The sequence below is a fragment of the Sorex fumeus genome, unplaced genomic scaffold (assembly GCF_029834395.1).
Source record: "Sorex fumeus unplaced genomic scaffold, SorFum_2.1 ptg000042l, whole genome shotgun sequence".
Lineage (NCBI taxonomy): Eukaryota > Metazoa > Chordata > Mammalia > Eulipotyphla > Soricidae > Sorex > Sorex fumeus.
Window position 1 is genome coordinate 4050579 of NW_026606099.1, and position 13184 is coordinate 4063762.

Sequence of the window (13184 nt, forward strand, 5' to 3'; positions counted from 1 at the left end):
ATAGTGTCTGTACTGGTTTGCAAGGGTTACCATAAAAACACAAGAAGCCTGGTGACTTAAAGGACAGAAATATGTTCTCACAGTACTGGAACCTGAAGCTCAAAACAGATATGAGAGGAGATCTTCCAGGTCTCTCTTCCTGACTCTTCTTGTCATCTTCCCTCTGTACATGGCCTGTTGCTATGTCCAAAATTGTAGGATAACATTGGGTTTTTTCTTTCAGCCTTGCTGCAGGGAACTTAGTTTACTTTAAAGCAATGTCCTCTCTGTATGGACACAGGAAGACAGTTAATATTATGCTTTGTAACTTGGGAGTTGATTGACTCCGAATAATATTTACTTCTGGGCATCTGCTTTCCCAACTCAGTTGCCTTAGTTCCTAGCACCCCAAAAGCAGGGTCCCAACGTGGGACTGAATGGATCCAGGACAAGCTGTGAGCTACCCTGGCATCGAAATGGGCCAGGCCAAAGCGCCACAATACTCAATTTATAAGTTGAGAGCATGATCATGGAAAAATGTTGTCATGATCCAGAAATAATGATGAGATTAGGACCCTGCTGGGGTTAGGAAGACTAATCTGGCCTGAGGACTGGTCTGGACTATATAATGAGATGTCCTCAAGAAGAACCAAACTTTAAGTTTGATATATCTCTTACTGTGCTCATACAGAATGGCATTGCTAGAAATATTAGAAGTAGATTTGCTACAACTCTTCAAGTGGATTACTTGCTGAGGAAAGAAGAAAGTGGCACACCCAGGACACACCCTGGATGGGATCCCGCCCTTAAGCGGATCTCCTAGTAATCTGGAGTAATCTCCTTAGATGAGATTTTATCCTTGAGTTAATCTTCTGGAGGAGTGGTCTTATCCCTCTTCATTGATCTGTTAATGTTCAACCCACCTTTGTATCACCACCCTATGTGATTGCTATATAAACTAAGACTGTAAGAGCGGAAGGAGAGTGAGAATCAGGGGTCAGAGTTGAGGCAGAAAGAGAGAGTCAGGGAGTCATCGGAGCAAGAAGCAGGAGAGGGGACACCAGAGAGAGAAGCAGAAGGGGAATCAGAGTAGAACGGAGGGGAGACTGGAATAAACTGCAATTGATATGGACCAGCCTGGCCCTCGTTCCTTCCTTCGCCACAGAAGGCAAATATCAGCCAACAACCAACCCAAATCCAGTCCATACACAGCAGCTCAAGAGCACCGAACTTGGGCAGTGAGAGAGAGAGCCCGTGAACACACAACACACCACATCTTTCCGCCCATGCATAATATTTTTACACAAAATTTCCTTTTGTTTAAGTTCATCAGCCATACTGGATGATTTTACTCCATATGAAACATCCTAACCAATTATACTTGCAATGACTGTTTCCATAAAAGGTAACATTATGCAGTATTGGGGTTTCAGCCTGGAGCGATAGCACAGCCGTAGGGCGTTTGCCTTGCACACAGCCAACATGGCCGACCCGAATTCGATTCCTCCGCCCCTCTCGGAGAGCCCGGCAAGCTACCGAGAGTATCTCACCCGCACGGCAGAGCCTGGCAAGCTCCCTGTGACGTATTTGATATGCTAGACACAGTAACAACAAAGTCTCCAATGGAGATGTTACTGGGCCTGCTCGAGCAAGTCGATGAACAACGGGAGGACAGTGACAGGGGTTTCAGGCACCATTAAATAAAATTTTAGGGGTCACAAATAAACCCATCATAGTATGCAACCCTTTAAGGACAAGCTAATTTTCAGCAAGAGGAAACCCATGCTCTGAAAAGGATCTGGTCTGAAACATGCATGTTAAGTTCTAAATACAGAAAGAAAAAAGTCTTGTTTGTTTGATTTTTAGGCCACACCCCGCTGTGCTCTGGGCTTACTTCTGGTGGACTACGGGGAGGGGCCATATGCAACACTGGAGATCAAATCGGGTAGGACACATGGAAGGCAAGCATATGTGCTCTCCATCCTGTTTTGGTCTGGTTTTAGGGACACACCTGGCAATGTTCAGGGGTTACTCCTGGCTCTTTGCTCAGGGATCACTCCTGGTGGTGCTTTGGGGACCATATGGGATGCCAGGGATCCAACCTGGGTCAACTTGTGCAAGTGTCTTACCCACCATACTATCTCCGGGATCCCCCCCCCTTTTGAAGTAACATAACTTATAATAATAGTATCAACGTTCATGCTTTTGCCGTATGTTACTGCACCACATAGGCCACTAAAGAGCCGTTCTCTTCACCATTGCCCTTTTCATCTGTTCCCTCCTTCCCATCTCCCACTACCAAGAAAAAAGGCAAGGCGTGAGCATCCTCTATCCCCTCCAGTTCCCCGACCCCAGCAGCAGCACAGCCCGAAGGGTCCTGAGGTGCGTGGAACAAAAAGGGCAGGTTTGCCTGCCAGGATGTGCTGGGAGATTTGCATTAGACACAAGCCTCAGGGTGGTTTCCTTCTTGCCTAAACTCCTGCTAACTTCCTGATTTGCTGCAAAATGCCCAGCCAGGTCATGACCAAGTCCGCCAGGATGAGCCCCGGGCTCCTGGACGTTGGCCACCGTTTTCTTTTGCACATTTTGGTGGGTGGTCCCAAATCCTGTCACCTTCATCAGCCTTTGTTTTTAACAAAGAGCATGAAACTGTTCTTTGATTTTCGGCAGTGCTAGAAGCGGCTTCCTCCTAGTTCAGAACCCGGGACTCGGCCCCCGAATTCTCTTCCCTTCGTTCTCTTTTGCAAGCACCTGCGCTTAGAAAACTGCCCTCATTGACTGACCCCAGTACAGTACACGGACCCCGAGCTGCTGCTCCCCGACTTCTCAGCGAGGCCGGCCTCCTCCTCCAGGAGACCAGGATGGCCCCGTGGCCAGGGCAGGCATCGGACCGTAGCGGGGCACGCCAGCGGCCGGCGCAGGAGTCACGGAGAGCGAGGGACCTCGAGCATCTTCTCTAGGGACGCTCTGCCCGCCGCACCGACGCCGACCCCGCATCACCCGCAACTGCTCCGCCGCGCCCCTCCCTTTTCCCACCGCTCTTTCCTTTCTCCTCCTGCCTCGGTCCCTGCGCCCGCGCTGGGGATCCAGCGCGCCAGGCTTCCCGCGGCTCGGGCCTCTCCTCCTCTTCCTCCTCCTCCTCCTCCTCCTCCTCCTCCTCCTCCTCCTCCTCCTCTCCCACTTCAATCCAGTCCTGGTTTCGCCGCCGCCAGCCTCTCCATCCGCCCCCGCCGGGCGCGCTCCCCGCCCCCCGCCCCCCGCCGCCGCCGCCGCCGCCGCGCCCGCCGCCGCCGCCGTCACGGGGGCTCCGCGCCGCCCCCCAGCTCCCCGCCAGCCCTCGCCCCTGTCCGGCGGCGCCGGTCCGGATCTCGCCGGCGCCGGACGCGGGTGCGACCCCCGCGGCGGGGAGGGGGAGCCCCTCGGAGGACAATGCACCCGGCGTTCGGCCACCCCCGCGCGGTCTCGTCCTCGGCCGCCTCCTTCCCGCCGCCCCCCGCCGCCGCCGCGCGGCTGCAGCCCCTGTTCCTCCGGAGGGGCTCCCCCCGCGGCCGCCGGGGCTCGGGCGACAGCAGCACCACCAGCACCAGCCGCGCGGGAGGCGGGGGCGGCTCTCCCGGCAGCAGCACCGGCGCCGAGCGGGAGGACGACGACGAGAGCGTGAGCATCAGCAAGCCGCTGGTGCCCGCCGCCGCCGCCGCCGCCGCCGCCGCCGCCGCGGGGCTCTCGGCGCCCCGGGGCCTGGGGGGCGCCCCCGCCGCCGACCCGGCGCCCGCCGCGCTCTCCTCCTCGGGGGTCGCCTCCTCGTCCGCCTCGTCGTCCTCCTCCACGCCCACCTCCTCCTGCAGCATGACGGCCGCGGACTTCGGCGGGGGCGCGGGGGCCGTCGGGGGTCCCGGGGGGCGCGCGGCGGCGGCGGCGGCGGCGGCGGGCGGCGGCGGGGCGGGCGGCGGCGCCTCCGGCTGCTCGTGCTGCTGCTGCTGCTGCGCCCGGCCGGCCCGGCCGGGTCGCCGGGGTCGGCGCCGCGGCTGCGCCCCCAGCCCCGGCTGCCGCTGGGGTTACCAGGCGCTGTCCGTGGTGCTGCTGCTGGCGCAGGGCGGCCTGCTGGACCTCTATCTCATCGCCGTCACCGACCTGTACTGGTGCTCCTGGATCGCCACCGACCTGGTGGTGGTGGTGGGCTGGGCGATCTTCTTCGCCAAGAACAGCCGGGGCCGTCGGGGCGGCGCGGCGAGCGGCGCGCACAACCACCACCAGCACCACCACCACGCCGCGGCCCCTCTGCACCTGCCCGCCGCCTCCTCGGGGGCCGCGGCCAAGGCGCGCGGCGGCCGCGGGGGCGCCGGCGGCGCGGGGGGCGGCGTGGGGTCCGGCGCCGCGGCGGGGGAGTTCGCCTTCGCCTACCTGGCCTGGCTCATCTACTCCATCGCCTTCACGCCCAAGGTGGTGCTGATCCTGGGCACGTCCATCCTGGACCTCATCGAGCTGCGGGCGCCCTTCGGCACGACGGGCTTCCGCCTGACCATGGCGCTGTCGGTGCCGCTGCTCTACAGCCTGGTGCGCGCCATCAGCGAGGCGGGGGCCCCCGGTGGCACGGCGGGACCCCTGCTCCTGCAGCCGCAGCGGCACCGCGCCGCCGGCTGCTTCCTGGGCACGTGCCTGGACCTGCTCGACAGCTTCACCCTGGTGGAGCTGATGCTCGAAGGCCGCGTGCCGCTCCCCGCACACCTGCGCTACCTGCTCATCGCCGTCTACTTCCTCACGCTGGCCTCGCCGGTGCTCTGGCTCTACGAGCTCAACGCCTCCCTGGCAACCTCGCCCTGGCGCCCGGCTCCGGGACCCGGCAGCTGCAGCCGCCTTCTGCGCCTGCTGGGTGGCTGCCTGGTGGACGTGCCCCTGCTGGCGCTGCGCGGCCTCCTGGTGGTGAGCTACCAGCAGCCCCTCTCCGTTTTCATGCTCAAGAACCTCTTCTTCCTTGGGTGCCGGGGCCTGGAGGCGCTGGAGGGCTGTTGGGACCCGGGGAGTCGGACCTCCCCTGGTCGGGCCCGAGGGGGCTATGGGGCTCCGCCCTCTGCCCCCCCACCCCCTCCTCCGCCGCCTCAGGGAGGCTCCCAGCTGGGCCACTGCATCTCGGAGAATGAGGGCGGGACCCACGGCTATGTCAACACCCTGGTGGTGGCCCCCCAGAATTGAGTCGAGGAGGGAGCTGGACTCCGTTTGGGGACGGGATTGCGCCGCTCCTGCTCCCGGCAGGTTTGCCCAAGTTCCGTGTGGAAGAGGTGACAGCCAACGGCGTGGCGCCAGGCATCTTTCCCACCTCGTCCTGCAGACGGCCAGGGGCAAGAGTAGAAAGGGATGATGAGGGAGGAAGGTTCGCTTACACCCCACTCTCTACAGCTCCCTAATCCTGGCCTCTACGGGGCTAGATTCTTCTGCTTCTTGGATTTCCTAGCTCTATCGGGATTCTAGTCTGTTGCAGGAGAGTGGAGGACAGGCCCTACTCAGACAGGAGGACTGGGCCTTGGCAAGTACCGACTTTTAGGAGGTGGCTAATGGCCTTGTCCCAAGCCTGGAAGTGAACCTAGAATCCACTGTTTCCCCTGATGTGTCTATTGAACTTCTCCCAGATGAGCAAAGTCTACATGTGTATGTATGTGTATGTGGGTAGCTCTGATTTCTTGTGTCCGCTCTGTGGCCCCTTGTAATCAGTAGGAGAGCCAGGAGGCTGAGCCCTCTGTGCCACACAGACCACCACCATCCTCATTCCTACCTGAGTCTGTGGCCATAAATTTCCAGAAAGCTGGGTTCTTGGAAGCTGCCCACTTGCTCTCCTCCAAGGGAGATGCTTGCCTGGAATCCTCCTCTCTTCTGCTCCTCTCTTCTCAGCTTGGAGGGAGAAGGTCCATATCCTAAGGACCAAACTGCACCCTTTCTTGGGTGAGTGAGCATTTCTACCTCCGTGCTTTCAACCTTCATTGCATCTGGCACTGAAGCTGCTTGCAAAAATAAAGACAAACTACTCAGAAGTTGATCTAACACGGTCACTGAACCTAGCTGGGGTTTGGTGCCAGTGTTTATACAGGGTCTGTGGACATATCAGCCATCAGCCTGCCCCCCCACCCCCGTCCCTACCTCTGCTTCCCACGACTCTTTCCTTCCTGAGATTTGTTATTGACTGTGTCTCAATTTTGTCTTTGCTGGGGTTCTTGGATTAATGTGAAGTCGAACCTCTGGGAGTAGGAACCTCAGCTCACAGATCATCCTCTGGGGTGGAGCAAGGTTTCCTCCTCTGCAGATAAGAGAATCTAGGAGAGAAATGAGCTGTCTGAAATTGGGTACCCTCCACCCCTTCCCTGGTGGCTCTCTTGTAGAGAAGACAAGGGACACTAATGCGTTGCCCACTTCTGGTCTTGATGTGGGACGTCACTCTTGGGATCTCTGAGGTGCTCTTAGGTGCAGGATGGTTAGGAGCAAGGCCAGGAAATAATCCCTTTTCTCTACCCCTCAATAGGGTGGGTGTTTGTAGGGACTTTTGTTTGCTCTCCTCTCTTTCCACACTTGAAAGGTTAGATGTATTGCTAGAAACACTGCACAGGGGACAAGGGAATATAGTTTGACTGTCACTCACTGCCTTGGAGTGACCATGTCACTTTTACCGTTGAGACCTTGGTGTATCTCCTGGGGTCTCTCTTTTATGGCATTTGTTGACAGTACAGCAGAGGCTCAGAGGAGCTGGTGGCCTGCCCCAGCTTCAGAGCCTCCTCTAAGTGGAAAACAATGGGGAAATGTTTACAATCAATGTGCTCTGTGTCCCCAACCCGCCACCCTATCTGGTCCAATCTTAGAGGGCTGGATTCTGCTATGAATTCGTCTTTTTCTGCCTTTTATTCTCCCTACTAACTTCTCTCCTTTTGAATTTCACGGATCACAGTCCTCCCGTTGTTCATCGATTTGCTCGAGCAGGCCCAGTAACGTCTCTATCATGAGACTTGTTGTTACTGTGTCATGTCCTCAAAATTCTGGGGCCCAGACCTGGGAGAGGGGTGTGCATGGCTGAGCCCTCTCATTCCTTGTTCTTTCCCCACATTCTCTCTCCAGCTTTGCTGTATCTCTGCTACCTAATCTCAGTGAGTATGAAAGGACTCTGTGTCTTTTCCACCCTCGTTCTCCTCTGGGGATGCTGATCTGCTACGTGGCTGTAAAAACTTGAGTGTTAGGAGGTAGAAGGCTGGGATAGGGTCCAGTGAACTGTACTTCCTGGCACACTGATGACATCTTGGCCACCTTGGGCAGAGCCCAGGCCTGTGGGCCTGTCTGCTGTCCCCTCAACCCAACACCCCCTATCAAGTCTCTGGTGCAAGCACTTAGTACTCCTTTCTGGCGTATTTTTCTTGAGTCCTTCTATTTTGCCCAGTTACAAGAAATGACACCTAGGAGAATCAGAAGAGTGGGGTCAAACTAGGTGTCCCTGCCAACGTGATGGTCAGATGGGGTGTTTGCTTTAAGGCACGTGGCAGCAGTCCACCTCACAGGACCCGGGGTTCTGAGTTCAGATTGCGTGCTTCTGACGGCTGGGCGAGAGAGGCCTGACCTCGACTTGAACTCCTGCCTACCTGTTTTTATTCATTTATTTTTGGTTTGGGGGCCACAGCCGTGGTGCTCAGAGGTTACTCCTGACTCTGCATTCAGCAGTTACTCTTGGCAGGCTCGGGGACCATCTGGGATTCCAGGGATCATACCCAGGTAGGCTGTGTGCAAGGCAAGCGCCTTACCCACTGTTTCATCACTCTGGCCCCTCTTATTGTTTTTAGAAAGGGTCGCGCTCAGCCTTCTCTGAGCCCCCTGCCTGTGGCTGAGTCCATGCCTTTCCGGAGAGCCAGCTGGCAGCGAGAGGCTGGCATAAGGCAAGCGGCACCTCATAGCATCTATCACTCTTCCCCCACACACTTTTTTTTAAAAAAAAATAAAGCCAGATTCTGTTCTGAAAATAAAGAACTTGAGACTTGTGACAAGCTTCCTGTGTGGTTTAAGATCTTTCCTGTCCTGATTTCCTTGCTAAATTCTGAAATGTCACTGTGACATTTGTCTTCTTTTACAGGTCTTCATCTGTAATGGGAATGTGTTAGTTAACATTACAGGCACACCTTGGCAACTTTCTTCTTCGCGGTGGACACACTGGTCCAGGGAGGCAGCATGGTTTTGGTCTTGAGCTGGCGGGGTGGTCCAGCCAGGTTCACTGCAAAGTATCAGACACCCACTCAAACTGGGATTCTCATTTCTTTCTAAGAATAACTTACCAAGGACTAAGAGATTCGTTTGGGGTGGGGGCAGGGCCTGGGCATACCTGGCGATTCTCAGTAGTCACCTCAGTGATGCTTGGGGCAGCCTGTGGTGCTGGGGTTCAAGCCTGGGCCTTCGACATGCGAGGCGTGAACACAGCCTGTTGAGCCCCTTCCAGGCTAGAAAAACTCATCTAAACTATTCCGATTTCCCTTGTTCCTCCTTCCCAGTCAGAAGAGTGTGATTTCACATATTTGAATGAGAAGAATGTCTTCAAAACCAAAACAAGCCATAAGTGAATCTAAGAATTTTAGGTCTGCACAGTTAGACTCACACTAGTTCTCCGATATTCAACTGATCTGCAATCTCCCTCCTATACCAAAGGGCACTCAGCAGCCTGACCTTGTAGTGAAGAGAGGAAAAATCAGAGGTCGGGGAGACGCCGGTCCTGGCCTTACTCTGTCTGCCTCCCCAGCTGGGGCCTTGGGGACTCACCAGACCTCTCAGGATGTTTTCATCTCTCTCACAAAACAGGAGCAAGACTGCCTATTCACAAGGCTGCGGCAGGAATTCAATGAGATGATATATGCAAAAAATGGTCCTTGCCCTCAAGACAGCTAATCAGGGGGAAATTTTATATGTGACATGATCATGGAATAATTAAGACCATGTATTCATTGCTCCTAAATCTTGATGTAAAATTAGGTGATTAATTTGACTAAGCATATTATAAATATTTATACATTTTTCAAAGTTAAACTTTACTCTCACCAATTAAGGTTTGCTGGAGCGTAGCTTTGTCCAAGGTGAATATGGGGTGTAGGAATGCTGGCTTTTTGGGGGCTCAGCCTGAGGGGGTGTGTGAGCCTGCACTTCTGGTACCTAAACCTTCCTGCTGGCCGTCCCCTGCCCTGATTACACCTTAGTTCTTTTCTCCAGGCCAGCCACCCCTTACAGCCCTGAGGAAGGAGAAGCTTCCTGAATGCCATGTTACCATGGAGGGGGTGGGGGGTGCTCACATTAGAACCCAGGACTGTCTGTCTCCAAAGTCTGCACCAACCCAGTCAGCTGTTACTTGGTTCAGCTTCATGTTAAAGATGTTATAATTCTTCCTGAAAAGCTTGGGCTAGTTATCCTTTTCTTTCCTTTTTTTTTTCTTTTTGGGTCACACCCAGCAATGCACAGGGGTTCCTCCTGGCTCTGCGCTCAGGAACCACCCCTGGCGGTGCTCAGGGGACCATATGGTATGCTGGGAATCGAACCTGGGTTGGCGGCGTGCAAGGCAAATGCTCTACCCGCTGTGCTATTGCTCCAGCCCCTAGCTATCCTTTTCTATGTGAGTCCTAGGGAAGAGGAATAGAGAACAGTGAAAAGATCAAAACCAGGAGGTGGACCTAGAAATGATTTAGGAGTGGGAAACACAGGCATACACTTAAGAAGCCCCAGAATTTCCTGTAAGAGCAGTGTGGTGTGGTATGTGTGTGCATGGGTGTGATGCCAGTGGTGTGTGTTGGGGGGGGGTTACTCCTGGCTCTGCACTCAGGTATTATTCCTAGTGGTGCTTAGGGGACCATATCAGATGCCGGGACTCGAACTCAGGTTGGTTGTGTGCAAGGCAAACACCCTACCTGCTGTGCTATCACTCCAGCCCCCCTTACACACATCTGACCTGGGTTCAATCCCTGGCATGCCATATGGTCCCCCAAGCACCATCAGGAGTGATCCCTGAGGACAGAGCCAGGAGGCAGCCCTGAGCACCACTTGGTGTGGATCTCCTTCCAAAAAGAGCTGTGTGTGTGGGGGTGGGGGGGGCAGGGGCACTCCTGGGTCGGGGGTGGCTTCCAGGTTCAGACCACTTCTCAGTCATGGCTTCATGTTGGCCTCATCTGCTCCCCACAGTCAGGGAAGCATCTTCTGCGCACCCAAAGTCACACAGTCCAAGCCTGAGTAGGTAAATTGGTCTCAGTTATCAGTTGACAAGCAGCAGCTTTTGGTTTTTGATATTTGACCGTACGTGGCAGTATTCAGGGGTGCTCCTGGCAGTTTGAGATCACTCCTGGTCATACTCTAAGGAACATGCAGTTCCGGGGATCAAACCTGGGCATCCCTCATGCAGAGCACCTATACCCCAAGCTCTAGCTGGTTTAAAGCACTTCCCTCCAGCAGCATTTCCTGGGAGCTAATGCACTCAGGCCCTTTCGTTTTGGAGCAAACTGTGTTTTATGCCCTTCACTGGCAAGTCTTCTCAGGGAATGTCTGGAACTCCCCTCATTTATTTGGGGAGAAATTCAACTGTAGCCCTGAAGGCCAAAGAATGAAAAGCTTACTATACTCAACATAGCTCTTTTCTCACTTGCCCTATTTAATATTCCAAACACTGTCACTGTCACTGTCCTCCCATTGTTCATTGATTTGCTCGAGCAAGCCCAGTAACATCTCCATTTTGAGACTCGTTGTTACTGTGTTTGGCATATTGAATACGTCACGGGTAGCTTGCCAGGCTTTGCCGTGCGGGCGAGATATTCTCGGTAGCTTGCTGGGCTCTCCGAGCGGGTCGGAGGAATCGGCTGGGCTGGCTGCACGCAAGGCAAATGCCCTATCGCTGTGTTATTACTCCATTCCAAAATATATAAAACCCATTATTCCATGGCACTCAGAGCCCCAGCTCCCATTGCTGCGTGTTTAAGTGACAAAGTGACCACATTCTAACCTAAACTCTTGTATCAGTGCCACAGGGCTGACACAGGTGTTGTATCTGGAAATCCTGAATTCAATTCCCAGCATCACATGGTCCTCTAGCATCATAAAGCCTCCAGAGCACTGCCAGGTGGTCCAAAATTAAACAAAATAACCCCAAACTAAAAGCTCCAACTAAATCTGAAGGCCTCCTAAGAAGAGAAACTAGTTTCAAGTCAAAATTTCAGAGCCAAGGAAATAGCCTGGTGAGTTAAGGCACAGAGCCTGGGAAGCTACCCGAGGTGTATTCGATATGCCAAAAATAGTAACAATAACAGGTTTCATTCCCCTGACCCTGAAAGAGGCTCCAACACAGTAGCATTGGGAAAGATGAGTACGGAGAAGCTGCTAAAATCTCAGGGCTGGGGTAAATGAAGACGGTATTGGTGCCCGCTCAAGTAAATCGATGAACAACGGGATGACAGTGATATAGTGAGCACATGCCTGGCTTCCCAAGCACCACTGGGTATAGCTTTGGGGGCCCCCACCACCTCTGCAGAGACTCCACCCCCCAAAAAAAGAATCCAAGTTGCAAGCAGCACTATATTTAGCAACGGCTGGATCACCATTGAATCACTCCTTTTCCAGACTGGGATCAAGACTGGGACCAAGCAGGTAGGGAGTTACGGAAGCAGTGACAGCAGCTGGCAGGCTCCTGGGCTCACTGGGACACACCACTGCTCTGGCACAGGTTTTATCTCATGCTTTTATGGGGGTCCCCCTGATGTATATGAGTTACCTCTGCTGCACTCTATTAGGAGGGGCAAGAAGGTCACTGCTCCAGGGTTTGATATTCCTGAAGGGCTTCTTCTGCATGAGAGGATTTGACTAGCTGTGGTTCAGAGTAAAACACAAAGAAAGGAACAGTTCTATCCATGTCTCAAAGTTCTTGACCTTCCTCTCAGGTTGAGAGCATTTCCGGTATGTCTGGTGAGCCAAGAGATCCGTAAGGAACCAGGGCTACAGGGAAGGCGATCGCTCTGAAACTGGTGATCCTAATAGCTGTGGAGCTCTGAATTGCTTTAGGCCACTGAATTATACAGGGTCATTTGGGAACTTTATGATATATAAATTCATGAACGATTGGTTTGAGGCTCTTCATGTTCCTAGAACGAACAGACGCCATTGGGCTACACTAGCACACAACAGGGACAAATGGAGACATTACTGGCACCCGCTCGAGCAAATCAACGATTAATGGAAAGTCAAGTGATCAAGTGATAAATTCTATCTCAATAAAGTCGCTAGGCTTAAAAACAGCCATGCTGGAGGTACAGTGGTAACAGTGGGTAATGCCAACTGACATATCTATGGGCATGGCCTCATAGGCCAGTGAATCTCAAGGTGAAGCTTTGGGGAATAAATTCAAAATAGAAAGTGTGCTGCTGGGCATCAGATCCCCACCGGCTGGCTCATTCTGTGCCCTGGGACACTGCCCATGCAGGGCATGCTCACCACAAAGGCTCAGTGGGCACTGCAGAGATGCAGAGATGCAGAGGCGATGGCTCGCTGAGCTCTGTCCTCTTCTCTCTGGCTGGTCCATTTGGACTGCAGATCAGATACACAGACTGGGTGGTTTATACAGCACCCACAGCTTGGAGGCTGGAGGCTTGGTCAAGAACTGGCACTTGGGTATCTGCAAAGAGACTGTTTCCTTACTCCCAGCAGCCTCTGCTGGAGTCTGTGCATGGCAGGAAAGGGAAGCTCTCATTTCATGAAATAATCCCCCTCCAGGGTGCCACTTCGAATGTCATCACACGGAGGATCAGGGTTCATCATAAACATTAGGAAGGGGCAGAGGCCAATCCCTCGCCTGATGCTTTGCTGCTGCTGAGCTGTGTATGCAGGCCACCCCACTGCCCAGAACTCAGCTCAGTGGCCTGCGCTCCTCGGCAAACTCTCACTAGGAGAGAAACTAGAAAAATCATGAGGCGGATTTCTTTACCAGTGAGCATACTGGCTCATTGTTTTATTAAAACTCTCTCTGCAGTCTGCCTACACGTGCACACGCACGCGCGCGCACACACACACACACACACACACACACACACACACACACCACTGATGATGATCTCTCTTTCTCTCTCTCTCTCTCACACACACACACACACACACACACACACCACTGATGATGATCTCTCTTTCTCTCTCACTCACACACACACACACACACACACACACACACACACACC

General features: G+C 54.1%; 2 protein-coding genes across 2 annotated transcripts in view; one reads left to right on the forward strand and one right to left on the reverse strand.

The window, feature by feature from the left end:
- Positions 1-3393: 3393 nt before the first annotated feature.
- Positions 3394-5218, forward strand: TMEM121B (transmembrane protein 121B). The gene has a single exon (XM_056120155.1). The coding sequence runs from the start codon at positions 3409-3411 to the stop codon at positions 5167-5169; it is 1761 nt and encodes a 586-aa protein (XP_055976130.1). The 5' UTR covers positions 3394-3408; the 3' UTR covers positions 5170-5218.
- Positions 5219-8108: 2890 nt separating this feature from the next.
- IL17RA (interleukin 17 receptor A) overlaps positions 8109-13184 on the reverse strand; it is a 34525-nt gene continuing 29449 nt past the window's right edge. Inside the window, exons 13-14 of the mRNA XM_056119984.1 lie at positions 12448-12540; positions 8109-8212 (exon numbers count right to left, since the gene is read on the reverse strand). Coding sequence (XP_055975959.1) covers positions 8109-8212; positions 12448-12540 — 197 coding nt within the window. The remainder of the gene's footprint in view (positions 8213-12447; positions 12541-13184) is intronic.

Bases quoted from the DNA above. Each gene is read 5' to 3' on its own strand.
- TMEM121B (XM_056120155.1), top strand. From the start codon at position 3,409: ATGCACCCGGCGTTCGGCCACCCCCGCGCGGTCTCGTCCTCGGCCGCC.